Here is a 13,430-nt window from a genome sequence, read left to right as displayed (position 1 = left end):
GTAAACAAAAGTTATATGCCTAACCTCGAATATTTGTCCTCGTCGTTCTCGGCCTCTTCCATCGCGTCCTGCTCCGAAATCCGACGCAATACGTCCCGCTTTGATGACTCTTGCAGCTCGCCCGCCAGTAGCAGCTCGTCGAGGATATAGTACGCCTTCTGGAAGTTGAAGATGATATCCAGTTCGCAGACCTAGATGTGCGTTAGCTCTGCAATTTTTGTGGGTCATGAGATGTGGATGGGTTGGAGAGGGCGACATACGCTGCCGTAATACCGGTCCATTTGCTCGACATAGCGATGAATCACGTCCATCGTGATCAACTCGTTATCCGTCGACTCGATGCCAGCGATGAAGAACAGCGAGGCGTACCGCCGGTACACCACCTTCGTCTCTGCGCACGTTAGCACTCGCCTCATCTACGCCACCCGCTGCATTCTCACGCAGCAGACAAATGTACACATGCAAATACATACCCTTGTACTCAAGAAAATTGCACATCTTGACGCGCCGGCCAAGCACGAGCGTCGACACGTCGCGGACGATCTTGGTCTTCTCCTTCAATGAAAGCGTCACGAACCACTTTGCTAGCCTTACTTTGCCTTGGCGAGAGAGTAGAAATATGTACTGGATTGTCATCGTGCGCGATGACACCGTGATCGGTTGCGGTATGGGAAGTGTGTAGGATGGTTACGATGAAACTTGGATCTGGCGTCGTTGAGGGTTTCGAAGCGATAAACAACTTGTGGCAGCACAGGGTTGCGCGAGGGTAACGTACATGACCAAAGAACCCATTCTCTAATATTTCTCGTGTATAGCTTCCAAATGCACCACACTGCAAACCCATCTACGTCCGTTTTTCCTTCCGCAATTCCTCCTCAATCTCCTTGTCTCCGTTATCTTCGTCCCGCACAGTCTTCGCCTCCGCCATATCGACCTTCTCCTTCATCGCACCAAACTTCTCTGGCATCGCCTCCCCGCGCTTTACGCGGCTCCACAGAGACACTTTCTCGTCTAGCACAAAGTCCCAGATCACCCGTGTCCAGCTGTCGTGATATGGTAGCGGGGCATAAAATTCGCTCGCGATCTGAGTCAGGAGGGGTAGGCGTGTCCATGGCACGAAAGGGCTTCGCTGGTTAGCATCGCCTCAAATATACTGCAAGAAACAAACTTACAAGTCGTGGTGCTCGTTGTGCAGACCGACGTTGTATGTCACCAGGTTCAAGATCCCGTAATAGCTATACGTCTCAGGCGGCGGGATGCCTGAGCCAACCATTGTGTTCTTCGCGTCCAGCACATACTGCTCGTATTAGCACACGCATCCACCGTCACACACCCAGGCTAGACTTACATGCTCAGCGATAAAGTGCCCCGCGCACGGATGCAAACTACCCGCCAAAAAACTGCTCATGATGAAATATGAGAGCGCATACCATCCCCAGAACTTCACCATCAGAAAATCCACCATCAGCTGCGCGATCACGTTGAGCAGATGCACGCTCGTGAACGGCATGCGCATGACGCACATGGGTCGGATTGCGTAAAAGAAAATCTGGAACGTAGCAAAAAAAGCTTTCCCCGCGACATTGCGGAGTACCAGTGCCTCGAGTGTGGTTGGTAGGTCGGTGTCGAGCGACGCATCTCCGAGGTGCTTATGGTGGATCAAATGGTACGGTCTAAAACTCGCGCTGTATGGGATTCCGATCGGCAGATTTGCAAATATCGAAAACAACCGATTGTGCAGTGGCTTTTTAAACCCGAGGTTATGGCTTAGCTCGTGGATGCAGAGGAACACGTTTTGGTTCGCAGTCGCGCCGATGAAGTACGCGGTCGCGATGAACGGCCACGAGAATACGGGCGTGTTGCGCAGCAAGTACGCTGTCGTGAACTGCACCGCGACGACGAAGGTGATCACGTATTTGGTCAGCGGCTCGTGCCCGCACAGCTTGGTGACCTCGGGATGCGCGCGCAGAATCTGCATCCGCCGCGTCCGGTGCGGTTCTTCCTGGTACGTCCAGAAAAACTCGGATTGCTGCGATAGATCGTCCGTCCATTCTGTGCTCTTTGCACTGCCCGTCTTGGTTGTAGTAACGTCTGCGAGGGAAGATACTGAAGACGAGACACTTGGGTTCGCTGACTCGCACTCGGACTCGTCGGCCGAGGACGAAGAGGACGATGGCGATGCCGGTTCGCTCATCGCCTCCTTAGACGTGGTATCCTCCGTAACAGTAGCCGTCTTTGGTGGCTTCACTGGTAAGTAAAACAGCCGCACGGTATACTTCGCCGCCACCGCGTCCACTGTCGCCTTGTTCGTTGCTAAACGGGCTGCGCTCATGGTTCGTCTGTCTGCGCTGTGGTGCTGCTAGCAAGTAGAGTCAACACGTCGTCCAATGCCGTCCTCCTGGCAACTAGCAGCCGGGAGCAATGTAGACCGGACAAGGGCCGCGATCGTGGCCTGATGATATCTATCGCGCAGTGAAGGGGCGAAGTGTCCCTGAACTGCTGCTCTTCAGCGCCTGGGCCTTCTCGCTTCAGCACCGCCGCACAACACACGTGCGCACGCGTCGCATTTGTGTACGCATCGCAGTTCTTGATCGACCACGATCCGTCGTCTCTACTACGACATTTGGGCGACTCTGCGCGCCAGAACTGAGTGGGATGTAGCGGCACGTTCTATGTAAGTACAATCTCCATCATCCGCGGCCGCTTCATCATCAGCTCGCCCTCCGCCGAATTCCGTTTCCGCCCTACAAACGTATCATCCTCCTCATCCCCCACATCATCACTTCTTCCATCATCTCCCTCTTTCCACGTCTCGGCAGCCCACTCCTGCTGCTGCACTATATCCATCAACCGCTGCACCCGCGTCTCCTCATCCTCCGGTTCCTGTTCGTCATCGAGGTAACCCATCATGAAGGCGTCTCCATCGCTGAGCAGTAATTTCGACCACTGCGCAAGCTCCCACGTGGTCACAGAGTCCATCGCTCCGGCGTGATCGAACTCCGGGTCGTCGCGTATCCACGTTACCCGCGAGACGTTGTTGAATACGCCCATAGTCCGGTTCACGCGGATAACCACTGGAGAGCGCCACTGCAGATTCCACACGCGCAACGTGCCGTCGTGGTATCTGTGTTCATCCAAATGTTGTTTGTTGCGGAACACTTCATAATTCTGTTTGTAGTCATTCTCGTTCTCGTACACCGTGTCGGCCTCGCTCTCCCGCACTGTTGCGGTCACGACGACCATCAGCCCCGAGCGCTGAGGATGCCACTCCACGTCGCGCACCTTGCATACGTGCGCAAGCACGGCGAGGAGGGACATCGATGAAGTGGATAGTGACCATATCCATAGTGTTGTCGGCGCGCGGTCGTAGACTGTCGCGAGAAGTGTGCCGGAGGTATTGAATTTGAGGAGCGATATGCCTGTCTTTGGCGGCACGTCGGTTGGGGTTGTCGCGACGCGAAGGAGGGAGAAGGGATACACATCCACACGATCGTCTGTGACTTGTTAATTATGTGATTGTTGCAGCACATACAGGGGGACCACACACACTTGGAGAACCAGTCGAGACGGCGGACTGGGTGTGAGCCCGAGCAATTATCTGTTACTTGTTAGACCTCTGTAGTTGCACAGACGAGATGTACATACAGTCTGTGAACGCTTCCAGCTGTTTCTCGACAAAAACCGCCTTGTCTTTCGAATTCACTATCATCGTATGTTTCAACGTCGCCGTCTATATTCACATTAGCAACCCCTCTCCCACAACCCTCTCCGTGGACAACATACCGGTGTGAAAGTCAGCGTATTCAGACACCGAACAACACCATCATACGAAGCGACCACCAAATACGCGCAGTCAGGACTCCACTCCATCCCACTCACCCCAAGTCTGATCCCGTCCAGCGCATAGGTCTTGTACAGCGCGCCGGCAGCGGTGAAGACTGCAACCAGGAAATTCGTGCACGCGTCATACACCGCAATGAAGCGGCCATCCGGGGACCACTTTATCTCTCGCGCGTCGTGGAAGCCGTGGCTAGCGAGAGAGATCGTGGTGAGAGTGGTGAGGGTCGAGAGCGGACCACCGTAGATAGCGATCATGTCGTCCGAGACCGGGCGTGTGAGCAGGGCGAGGTGCTGCGAGCCCGGTTGGAAATCGTAACCTGTCTATGTCAGCCAAAACCCACAGAAATCAAATCAATGCGACATACCTCTCTCCGTGGTGAACTTTGGATGCAATATCTCGACACACTCCTTCGTCTGCAGATTCCACAACGCAATTCCGACCTGAAAGTCCGAAAATATTATAACCTCATCCATTGATCGTCCCCATGCAACATTGCATATCGGCACTTTCTCGCCCCACGAATGCTGTTTGATCACAACCATCCCCTTATCGTCCAGTGCTTCGTGTTCCGGCATGTCCACGATCCCGATATCGAAATCCCAGACGAACACTTGTCCCTTGTCGTCGCCAGCCAAAATCCGATGTATCTCTACCTTTTCAGAAGTGGTGTCGCCAGTTGTGGTCGTCACAGGCGGCTCGTACCATTTCAAGAAACGCGGGACGAAGCCGGACGGCATGAGGAAGCTCCACTTGACTCCCAAAGACCGTCGCGACCTGACCAGCAACCGATACTGTGACGCCTTATTCCTTGCTGCATCTGCCGCGCTCTCATATACTGCATGCCGCACCGCTTGACTTGAACCGTCGCGCCAGTTCGAAGTAGGTTTCTTGATGACTTTCGTGTCTGCGGTCACCGACGCGATCAACTTGCCCGTGTAGGACGCAAGCGGCGGGTATCGCCGTTTCTCCTTTAGACTGGTTGGCACAATGGTCTTTGAGAACTCTATCTCGCGCGTGTACGCCATGGTTGCGTATATCGACGCCGTTGGGGGATCGTGGCGGGATGAACGTACGTGTTCCGGCCTGCATCGAGGGTTGTTGATCAATCGATCCTGCACGCGTCGTGCGGCTCATCCGCCCCATCAGTCAAGCGCATCACCGTCGCGGCTACATTTTCTTCACGACCCAGACCCCCTTTCGTGCTTACAGAACAAATTACCTATGCATTATTTCGCGTCAAAACTTCTGCCTAAAAAATACGAGAGCGAGTTCACTACCAACTTTTGTGTTCAGCCACCAGTCATGTACCAACGACGGCGACCGGACCTCACCTTTTTTCACGCCAAATCCCAAGGAAGAAATACAAATGGCACCGAGCCAACCAAGAAAATCAATCCGACAACGAGAACACCCTACTCTGAGACTTCCTTACGCACTCGTTTGGCAGGAGACGCGGTGTCAGTGGTGGCGATTGTCTTGCCGTTGCCGTTCTTGACAGCCGGCGCGTCTTCGCCGGTCAGCGCCGCAACAGCCTCGGCGCTGGCGTAGTCACCATCACTGGGCGCCAATGGATGCAGTTTCTTGTACTCGCGTCTTGCTGCAACCGCGTCGGAGAGGTCCTTGAGCAGTTTCTCAGTGTCGTCCCAGGAGATACATGCGTCGGTGATACTCTGGCCGTATACAAATTCTTCACCGCGCTGTCGCTTGTCGCTGTCCTGCTTGCCTGCAGTAATGAAGGATTCAATCATCACACCCATGATGCCAACTTGGCCCTTGCTCAGTTGTTCGCACACGGATGCGATAACCTTTGGCTGGTTCCGGTAGTCCTTGTTAGAGTTACCATGCGAACAGTCAATCATGATCCTAGACAGGTGTCTCTTCATCTCCTCGGTCTTCTCCTTCCCAGTTAACTTGTCCTTGCCAAGCTTCTTTAGTTTCTCCTCAAGATGTTCAACAACAAACTCAGCCTTCAGCAACTTTTCCTTTGCAGCCATGATGCTCTCTGGTCCGTAATTAGTCCCACTCTTGCCTCCGCGCAGAATAATGAATGTGTCAGTATTTCCATTGGATCCAACGACAGCAACGACGCCCGGCTTCGTCACGGACAGGAAGTGGTGCGGATTACTTGACGCCCGGATCGCGTCCACGGCGACATCAATCGTGCCGTCGGTGCCGTTCTTGAAGCCAACAGGGAAAGACAGGCCAGAAGCTAGTTCGCGGTGAAGCTGTGACTCGGTTGTGCGTGCGCCGATGGCGCCGACGGATACCAGATCCGCTAAGAACTGCGGTGAGATAGTGTCCAGCATTTCACCGGCAATTGGTAGCTTCTCGGTCAATTTGAGGAACAAGTCTCGGGAAATCCGCAGGCCCTTGTTGATATCGAATGTGCCGTTGATATCAGGGTCGTTTATCAGACCTGCAGAATTAGCACGCCCTAATCACAACACCACACCGAGAAAACATACCCTTCCATCCAACCGTGGTCCGTGGCTTTTCCAAGTACGCGCGCATCACGATCAGCAGCGTGTCCTTGTACTTCTCCACGAGCGGCTTCAGTCTGTCGGCGTAGTCCAGCGCCGCATTGACGTCATGAATCGAACACGGGCCGACGACGACGAGCAGCCTGTCGTCCTCGCCGGAGACGATCTTAGCAGTTGCAGTGCGCGCATTGACGACGTTGGCCTTTGAGAGCTTGGTCTGCTGGATCTCGTGTTGCAGCAGATCAGGCGGGGTTATGGGGTCGTACCCACGAACTGCACATCGTCAGATCAAGAGCGACGTGCACAGAGATAGTACAGCAACATACTTCGCCAGTCCTCGGAACGTGACTTATCGCCAAGGTGAGGATTTGCTATGAACATCTGGGATGCCGTTAGTCCGGTCGGAAATCCCGCCAAGAGCACCGGATCGAATTCGTCACTACGCAATCCGGGGAAGCGAAAGCAGACAAGTCACATACCGGCATCGTGTCGTTTCGTTGATCTGTATAACTCTAGTACACTGTGCCTCTGAAGACTCCTTATGGCTGGGTAGATATACACAAGTGAAGAGGAGGAAGAGAAAGTAAGTAAGCGAGGGAAGTCATTTTTTCTCGGGCCGCTTTGCATTGGGAGAGTCACATTAAAGGGGCACGTGCCTGCGCCATGCGATATGCGGCGCGCTGTGCTGGTTTGGGAAGGCTTCCAGAATTCAATTTCAGGGATAGTTCAAAGGCACTAACAAAATGACACCGACGCTCCAACACCTAGACACTAGCCGCATTTGCAACCAAAATCAGACTCGTCATATTAGAAATCGCACCTCGCTGCCGGTGCGCATTGCAACCGGCTCAATGATCCCGATGTTCTCTTTTCGCGCTTGCCGCTTCATCTGTATGGCGGCCGCCTCGGACGGTAGCTGCTTCAGCTGATGCAGCGCGATCGTGCCGTCAGTGTGCACGGAGCAGAATTCCTTCGCTTCCGTGGCTGCATCATCAAAGCTCGAGATGCTCACGACCGGCGCAGATTGTCGGTAGGACTTGACGCCGTCGACGGGTTGGCTAGAGAGCGAGCATTCGGGATCCTCGAGGATCGTGAACAGTGCATGGCGTGGACGACCAAGGTCCATCGCGTCTGGCGACATGTTCGCGCTGTCGTTGCGCCGAGCCATTTTGGAAATACATCTCTCGGCGGATTTGCGCGGGTCGTAGGTGAAGGAGGGGCTTGTCACGTCCCAGATGTTGATCGTCTGGTCTGCGCCGCCGGACATGAGCTCGTTGGGATTCGTCGTCGACCATGATAACTTTATGAATTAGCATACCCTCAGACACAAACACCACCACAGCAACTTACCGAGTTAATGATATCTGAATGGCCAGACAACTCGGCAAACGGTTGAGCACCTCGGATATCCCACACTCGGATCTTGCTGTCCTCGTGCGCCGAGGCGACCCAGTTCGAGTTGCTCGGCGACCACTTGACGACTGTCGATTCAGAGCTATTTGCTATCTTCGGGCGTAGAAGCCCTGGATTAGACGACCGCACGTCCAGCAGTGCAATTCCAAATGCGCCAGCGAGTGACATTATGCCATCACGAAAGGGAGACGCGTGAAAATTCGTAAGCGATGAGATCTTCTGCGACAAGATAGGTGTGTCGTTTCGGGAGACGTCCCACATGAACAACGATTCGCCGTACAGCGAGACGATGGACGCGTCAGGCGCACATGTCCACGCCGGAGATGTAAACTCGAGACAGGATACTCGGGATATTGCGCTGCGGCGAGTGTCGGCGTGGTTGAACTTTCTCAACACGCGTGCCGGGTGTGGGTTGTCAGAGTCCGGTAGGCTGACAATGTGTAGAAGGCCTTTCCGGTGACCCGTAGCGATGACGGTAGATGATTCAAAAAAGCCGAGTGGTGCCCATGATATACTGTGAATGTGTGGTATGGTGATCGTTTGCCGGTGCTATTGATGTGTATGTGTTAGCTCGCCATGCTAAAGAGATCAGAGAGATGACCACTCACATATAACTTCGACCGCCCCCGCGAGTTCGCCATTTCGTATATATACAAATTCTTTTCGCGACTGCCGCTCCCAACCGCGACGAACGGCAAGCTCGAATGGCACGCCATGCCGGTGATGTGCCGCGCCTCGTCGGGCACCCGCCAGTGCTCGGTCGCCATCTGCGGTTTGAGCGACTCTAGCGATGGCGGCTTCAGCAGTTCGTGGATCCATGCCTCGTCTTTCTTGTTCACAATCTTATTCCGGCTTTTCAGCGCCATAATCGCGGTTGTCGTCGTGTTCGCGGTCTGCGCTGCCGTTCGTCGTAGTGCATTATGCCGCTCGATAGGCGGGACTGTGTGCGCGATGTCGTCGCGTGGAACCGGTCGTGGGAGGAACGTGATAGCGTCGACCATGGCCGTGCAGTGAAAGAAATATGAATGGAGCGCAAGAAGTACCGGGAGGAGGATCTTTAAAGAGCATCTTTGAGGCGCGCACGGTTGTGGGGGAGGCGTGGTGGAGAGGCGTTGTGCGCCATGCGATGATCCGCCTTCTTGCGCCGGAGTCGGTAGGACGCCGCAACAAGGGCGGCGCGCTGCAGCCGCATAGCCCAGCCACCGCGCCGCATGTGGCTGGACGACGGCACAACTGCGCGCAGTTTGCGCGGTTGTACTTTGCGCCACACCGCCGGTGCCGAATCTGGCTCACAGCGCCAGCCTCCCCTGCTCCACATCCAGCCCCCCGACCGCCTTTCTGCTCCGCACGCTCCGTACGTCAATGTCTGTGCTCGAGAGACAGCGCTATGCGCTTGAAGGTACGACCTGTCACGCACCCGTCCAGACGTACCGTGCATGCCGCTGCATCACCGCACGTTATACTTTTTTGTCCTTGCTAACGCTCTCCGGCGGCAGATCTCGATCGTTTAGAGGGCGCCATCGCTGATCGTTTCCTGTCTGCGCCGCGCTCCGTATGTCGCATTTCATAGGCTGCTCGCGTCAGTGCACCTTTGCTAACCGCCAAGCAGCACCGCGAGCGCATATCCCGTGATCACGAGGTCGCACAGTTCCTTGACCGCGTGCAGCAACAAAGCCAGCTCGTGCTCGACTATGTCGCCGACAATGACGCGTATGTTTCACTCCCTCGTACTTTCGTCACACATCACCAGCACTGACATGCCGCCACAGCCTCCGCGCGCACGAGGTCGAAGTAGTCCACGGCACTGCAAACACCACTGCCTTCGACGAGTTCTACAAGCGCATTCGCAGCATCCGCGACTTCCACCGGCGCCATCCCGACGAGAAGGTTGAAAATCTCGAAGAATCATATCGCAAGCGACGACGCGTGGATGATGACGGTGTTATCATCGCAGACCCTGTGGACTCCATGTTCACTAGCGAGGAGGCGCTGGGACAGTACATGGACCTCATCGCGTTCCACGAGCGATATCTGAATCTGAAAAACATCAAGCGGGTGCCGTACGCGCAGTATCTTGATATTTTCTTCACATTCGACCAGATCGCAAAGACATCCAAAGATGACGACTACCTGCGGTATCTGACCGACCTCGCTGGCTACCTGCAGAGCTTTCTCGAGCGTACACAACCACTCGACGACCCGGAAGGGATATCAAGCAAAATTGCGTCTGACGCGGCCGCGAAGTGGGGAGAGATCACGACAAAATTGCAAGCCGAGAACGGTGCTTCAGGAAACCCGCTCTACTGCAAAGCCTGCGACCGCACGTTTGAGAAGCAGACAGTCTACGACGGCCATCTTAACGGTAAAAAGCACAAGAAAAACGCTGAGCTACTGTTGTCAAAAGATGCATCAAACGCCGAGGACATTGCCACGCCGGCATCCGCACACAACAAGCAACGCAGCATATTCATCACAGAATACACTGTGACCAGTCTGACAAAGCTGCTCGACAAAGAACGCGCAGGAACTAAAACTAACGTCGAGCGACGATCAACACTAACCCTACGTGAGCGCCAACTCGAGCTGGAAGCGTTAGAACGAGAAGAGCTTGGCGATGGCACCTCCGGTGGCGCTGGTGGCGCGAACGATGACGACGACGCCGCGGACGGCAAAGCGGGCTCGGGTGACGACGACGACGAGAAAGTGTACAACCCACTCAAACTTCCTATTGGTTGGGATGGCAAGCCCATCCCATTTTGGTTGTGGAAGCTTCATGGGCTCGGTGTCGAGTACACCTGCGAGATCTGCGGCAACTTTGTGTACATGGGCCGCAAGGCGTTCGACAAGCACTTTGGTGAAGCTCGTCACATGCATGGTTTGCGCTGTCTCGGTATCCAGAACTCGGCATTGTTCCGGGAGATCACGAGTATCCAGGACGCGTTGACGCTGTGGGACAAGATTAAGCGTGAGCGGCGCGCGCAGGAGAGCGTGCGCGAGCAGGCGGTCGAGGTTGAGGATGACGAGGGCAATGTCATGAGCGAGAAGGTGTACAACGATCTAAAGAAGCAGGGTCTCATCTAGGCTAAATAAGACAACTAATATATACTTCGATTGGTCATCCATGATTGTTGCAACATATCTATATTATCTGCTAGTCTTGCGCTGATATAAATCACTCCTCAAACGTGATAACTTCAAAAATGAATGAACTAAACTGAAACCTCCCGGACATTGCGCACTCGCTGTTCCCAATGAATCTGTAAAAACAAGGACGCGTTTTATTATTAATTTTTTCTTGCACAAATATTACAACCGTCCGTCCATTCCGTGACTACCTTACTCGGACGCAGCCGCGAACTTCTCCTGGATCTCGTTGTACAGCTTAGAGAACTCTTCGCTGACCTCAGCTTCGCCCCTGCTAGGCTCCAAGAACTTGGAGGAGGACAGGTGGTACTTGACGTCGCTGGTGGCGTCGCGCAACTTGTTCCAGTTGGAGCCAGAGGCAATGGCCTTCTGAGCTTCGTCGTGGTACAGGATGAAACCTTTCATCATCGACGCGGTCTTCCAGATCGGGCAGTACGCGTCGTAGGTAGAGTAGCCGTTCTGTTGCAAGAAATCCTCCTTGATCAGAGTCGCGACGTCGAGAGTGATCTTGTCCGCATCGGACAAGGCAGACTTGCCAACGAGCTGGACGACCTGCTCAAGCTCTTCAGCATCGGAGATGATTTCTTTCATCTTGTCACGCAGACTAGGGAACTCCGGGTAGCTAGACTCGTAGTACTTGTTAAGCACATTGTTGTACTTCGAGTACGACAGCGAGGTGTTGACGGATGGAAAGTGCTTTCGCTGGGCAAGCTTCTTGTCGAGACCCCAGAAGACCTGCGTGATACCGAGAGTGGCAGCAGTGACTGGATCAGAGAAATCACCACCAGGGGGCGACACAGCGCCAACCACGGAGACTGAGCCGAGACGCTTGGGCGAGCCGAGGGTGACAACTTTGCCGGCACGCTCATAGAAGGACGCAAGCTTAGCGCCGAGGTAGGCAGGGAAACCCTGATCGGCAGGCATCTCACCGAGACGACCAGAGATCTCACGAAGAGCCTCAGCCCATCGGGAGGAGGAGTCAGCCATCATGGCGACGTTCTTGCCCTGATCACGGAAGTACTCGGACAGAGTGATACCCGTGTAGATGGAGGCCTCACGGGCAGCGACAGGCATGTTGGAGGTGTTGGCGACGAGAGTCGTACGCTTCATGATAGGCTCCTTGCGGCCATCGATCTCGATAGACAGCTCGGGGAAATCCATAAGGACCTCAGCCATCTCGTTGCCACGCTCACCGCAGCCGACGTAGATGATAATATCAGAGTTGGAATACTTGGACAAGGACTGAGAGATGACAGTCTTGCCACAGCCGAATGCACCGGGAATGCAAGTGGTGCCGCCTTGGACAACGGGGAAGAGAGCGTCGAGGACACGCTGGCCGGTGAGCAGCGGATAGTCGGCGGTGAGCTTCTCGGAGACAGGACGGGGAACACGGACGGGCCACGAGTGGAACATGGTGAACTTAGAGACCTGGCCCTCGAACTCGACCTCGAGGATGGTGTCGTTAAGAGTGTAATTGCCGGCCTCGGCGATGCAGGTGATGGTACCCCGTGCGCGGGGGGGGAGGATGATCTTGTGATCGCTGAGAAGGGAGTTCTCATAGACTGAGCCGAAGATGTCGCCGCCGGTGATGTGGTCGCCGACCTTGAGGTGAGCCGCGGGAGTGAAGGCATAGGCGATGGAACGGTCGAGCGACGGAGTGTCGATACCACGGGGGATATAGATAGAGCCGGACAGCTCCTGGATAGCCTTGAGCGGGCGCTGGATACCATCGTAGATGGTCTCCATGAGACCCGGGCCAAGCTCGACGGAGAGTGGCTTGCCGGTGCGGAGGACGGGGTCTCCGACGGTCACACCAGCTGGCAGGGTTAGCGGACGCATGCAACACGAATAATACGCATTACATACCGGTCTCTTCATAGACCTGGATGGTAGCCTTGTCGGCCTCAATTCGGATGACCTCGCCGACGAGGTTCTCGTGACCGACCTTAACCTATATCGCCGAAAGAGGACGTGATTAATAACTAGGCAGAGTGCGACGGGGATGACGTAGCGGAAGTCTACGTACAAGCTCATACATGGCACAGCCAATCATGTTCTCGGCAACAACAACAGGACCGGAGACGGAGAAGACAGAGCCTGGCAGAGAACGGAGTCAGCTGAGGTCCTAGAGGTGTGGAGAGAATGACGTGGTGGGGTGGAGTGCACTCACCATACTCGGCGTCGGGGTCGAGGCTCCGGATGGTCTTCTTTGCGTTTTCGATAGCGCCAGCCTAGAGGATCAGTCAATTGAGCGGACGAATGAACGTGCCGGAGTACTGACCATTGTTGAAGTGGTAGACGGTGGTGGTGATGGAGGGAAAGAGGCGAGGAAGAGGAAGAGAGAAAAGGTGCGGATAAGAAAGGCGCACGCAAAACCTTGCCGCCGAATGCGTCCTAGCGTTGATATCCACCGGCGTCCGAGAGCCAATCAATTGCACCGCCGCGTTACTTACGGCATAACTCGCACATTATGTGCGCATAGACTTATCTTGTGACTGCATCACAGTATCACGTGAGGGTTCGCACTACTCACATCCTTCCCCGCGAGCTCG

At 54.8% G+C, this 13,430-nt stretch overlaps 7 protein-coding genes across 7 annotated transcripts; 1 reads left to right on the top strand and 6 right to left on the bottom strand.

The window, feature by feature from the left end:
- Positions 1 to 11: 11 nt before the first annotated feature.
- On the bottom strand, positions 12 to 636 carry V1518DRAFT_374921 (AP complex, mu/sigma subunit; the record flags this gene model as incomplete). The annotated part of the gene is made up of 3 exons (XM_066901481.1): positions 12 to 191; positions 261 to 391; positions 474 to 636. The coding sequence occupies 3 exons, from the start codon at positions 634 to 636 to the stop codon at positions 12 to 14; spliced, it is 474 nt and encodes a 157-aa protein (XP_066758781.1).
- Positions 637 to 729: 93 nt separating this feature from the next.
- V1518DRAFT_418835 (fatty acid desaturase-domain-containing protein) lies at positions 730 to 2,486 on the bottom strand. Its single transcript, XM_066904625.1, has 3 exons — positions 1,349 to 2,486; positions 1,173 to 1,297; positions 730 to 1,124 (listed from the first exon to the last, which is right to left on the bottom strand). Exons 1-3 carry the CDS (start codon positions 2,330 to 2,332, stop codon positions 845 to 847), a joined length of 1,389 nt encoding a protein of 462 aa, XP_066758780.1. The 5' UTR covers positions 2,333 to 2,486; the 3' UTR covers positions 730 to 844.
- Positions 2,487 to 2,670: 184 nt separating this feature from the next.
- V1518DRAFT_428159 (uncharacterized protein) lies at positions 2,671 to 4,866 on the bottom strand (the record flags this gene model as incomplete). Its single annotated transcript, XM_066906077.1, has 5 exons — positions 2,671 to 3,494; positions 3,548 to 3,598; positions 3,646 to 3,730; positions 3,784 to 4,157; positions 4,206 to 4,866. 5 exons carry the CDS (start codon positions 4,864 to 4,866, stop codon positions 2,671 to 2,673), a joined length of 1,995 nt encoding a protein of 664 aa, XP_066758779.1.
- Positions 4,867 to 5,059: 193 nt separating this feature from the next.
- On the bottom strand, positions 5,060 to 6,912 carry V1518DRAFT_316550 (uncharacterized protein). The gene is made up of 3 exons (XM_066901129.1): positions 6,648 to 6,912; positions 6,307 to 6,594; positions 5,060 to 6,257 (listed from the first exon to the last, which is right to left on the bottom strand). The coding sequence occupies exons 1-3, from the start codon at positions 6,700 to 6,702 to the stop codon at positions 5,254 to 5,256; spliced, it is 1,347 nt and encodes a 448-aa protein (XP_066758778.1). The 5' UTR covers positions 6,703 to 6,912; the 3' UTR covers positions 5,060 to 5,253.
- A 382-nt stretch (positions 6,913 to 7,294) lies between these two features.
- V1518DRAFT_315818 (WD40-repeat-containing domain protein) lies at positions 7,295 to 8,910 on the bottom strand. The gene is made up of 2 exons (XM_066901126.1): positions 8,343 to 8,910; positions 7,295 to 8,283 (listed from the first exon to the last, which is right to left on the bottom strand). The coding sequence occupies exons 1-2, from the start codon at positions 8,733 to 8,735 to the stop codon at positions 7,642 to 7,644; spliced, it is 1,035 nt and encodes a 344-aa protein (XP_066758777.1). The 5' UTR covers positions 8,736 to 8,910; the 3' UTR covers positions 7,295 to 7,641.
- Positions 8,911 to 9,043: 133 nt separating this feature from the next.
- Positions 9,044 to 10,924, top strand: V1518DRAFT_418821 (uncharacterized protein). Its single transcript, XM_066904624.1, has 4 exons — positions 9,044 to 9,133; positions 9,231 to 9,286; positions 9,344 to 9,444; positions 9,504 to 10,924. The coding sequence occupies exons 1-4, from the start codon at positions 9,097 to 9,099 to the stop codon at positions 10,813 to 10,815; spliced, it is 1,506 nt and encodes a 501-aa protein (XP_066758776.1). The 5' UTR covers positions 9,044 to 9,096; the 3' UTR covers positions 10,816 to 10,924.
- V1518DRAFT_418816 (ATP synthase alpha/beta family, nucleotide-binding domain-containing protein) lies at positions 10,803 to 13,195 on the bottom strand. The gene is made up of 5 exons (XM_066904623.1): positions 13,160 to 13,195; positions 13,049 to 13,109; positions 12,905 to 12,975; positions 12,745 to 12,829; positions 10,803 to 12,695 (listed from the first exon to the last, which is right to left on the bottom strand). The coding sequence occupies exons 1-5, from the start codon at positions 13,160 to 13,162 to the stop codon at positions 11,071 to 11,073; spliced, it is 1,845 nt and encodes a 614-aa protein (XP_066758775.1). The 5' UTR covers positions 13,163 to 13,195; the 3' UTR covers positions 10,803 to 11,070.
- Between the last annotated feature and the right edge of the window lie 235 nt (positions 13,196 to 13,430).

Source organism: Limtongia smithiae (genome assembly GCF_038497785.1).
Source record: "Limtongia smithiae strain NRRL Y-17922 unplaced genomic scaffold V1518scaffold_8, whole genome shotgun sequence".
Lineage (NCBI taxonomy): Eukaryota > Fungi > Ascomycota > Lipomycetes > Lipomycetales > Lipomycetaceae > Limtongia > Limtongia smithiae.
This window is presented reverse-complemented; position numbering and strand designations above follow the sequence as displayed.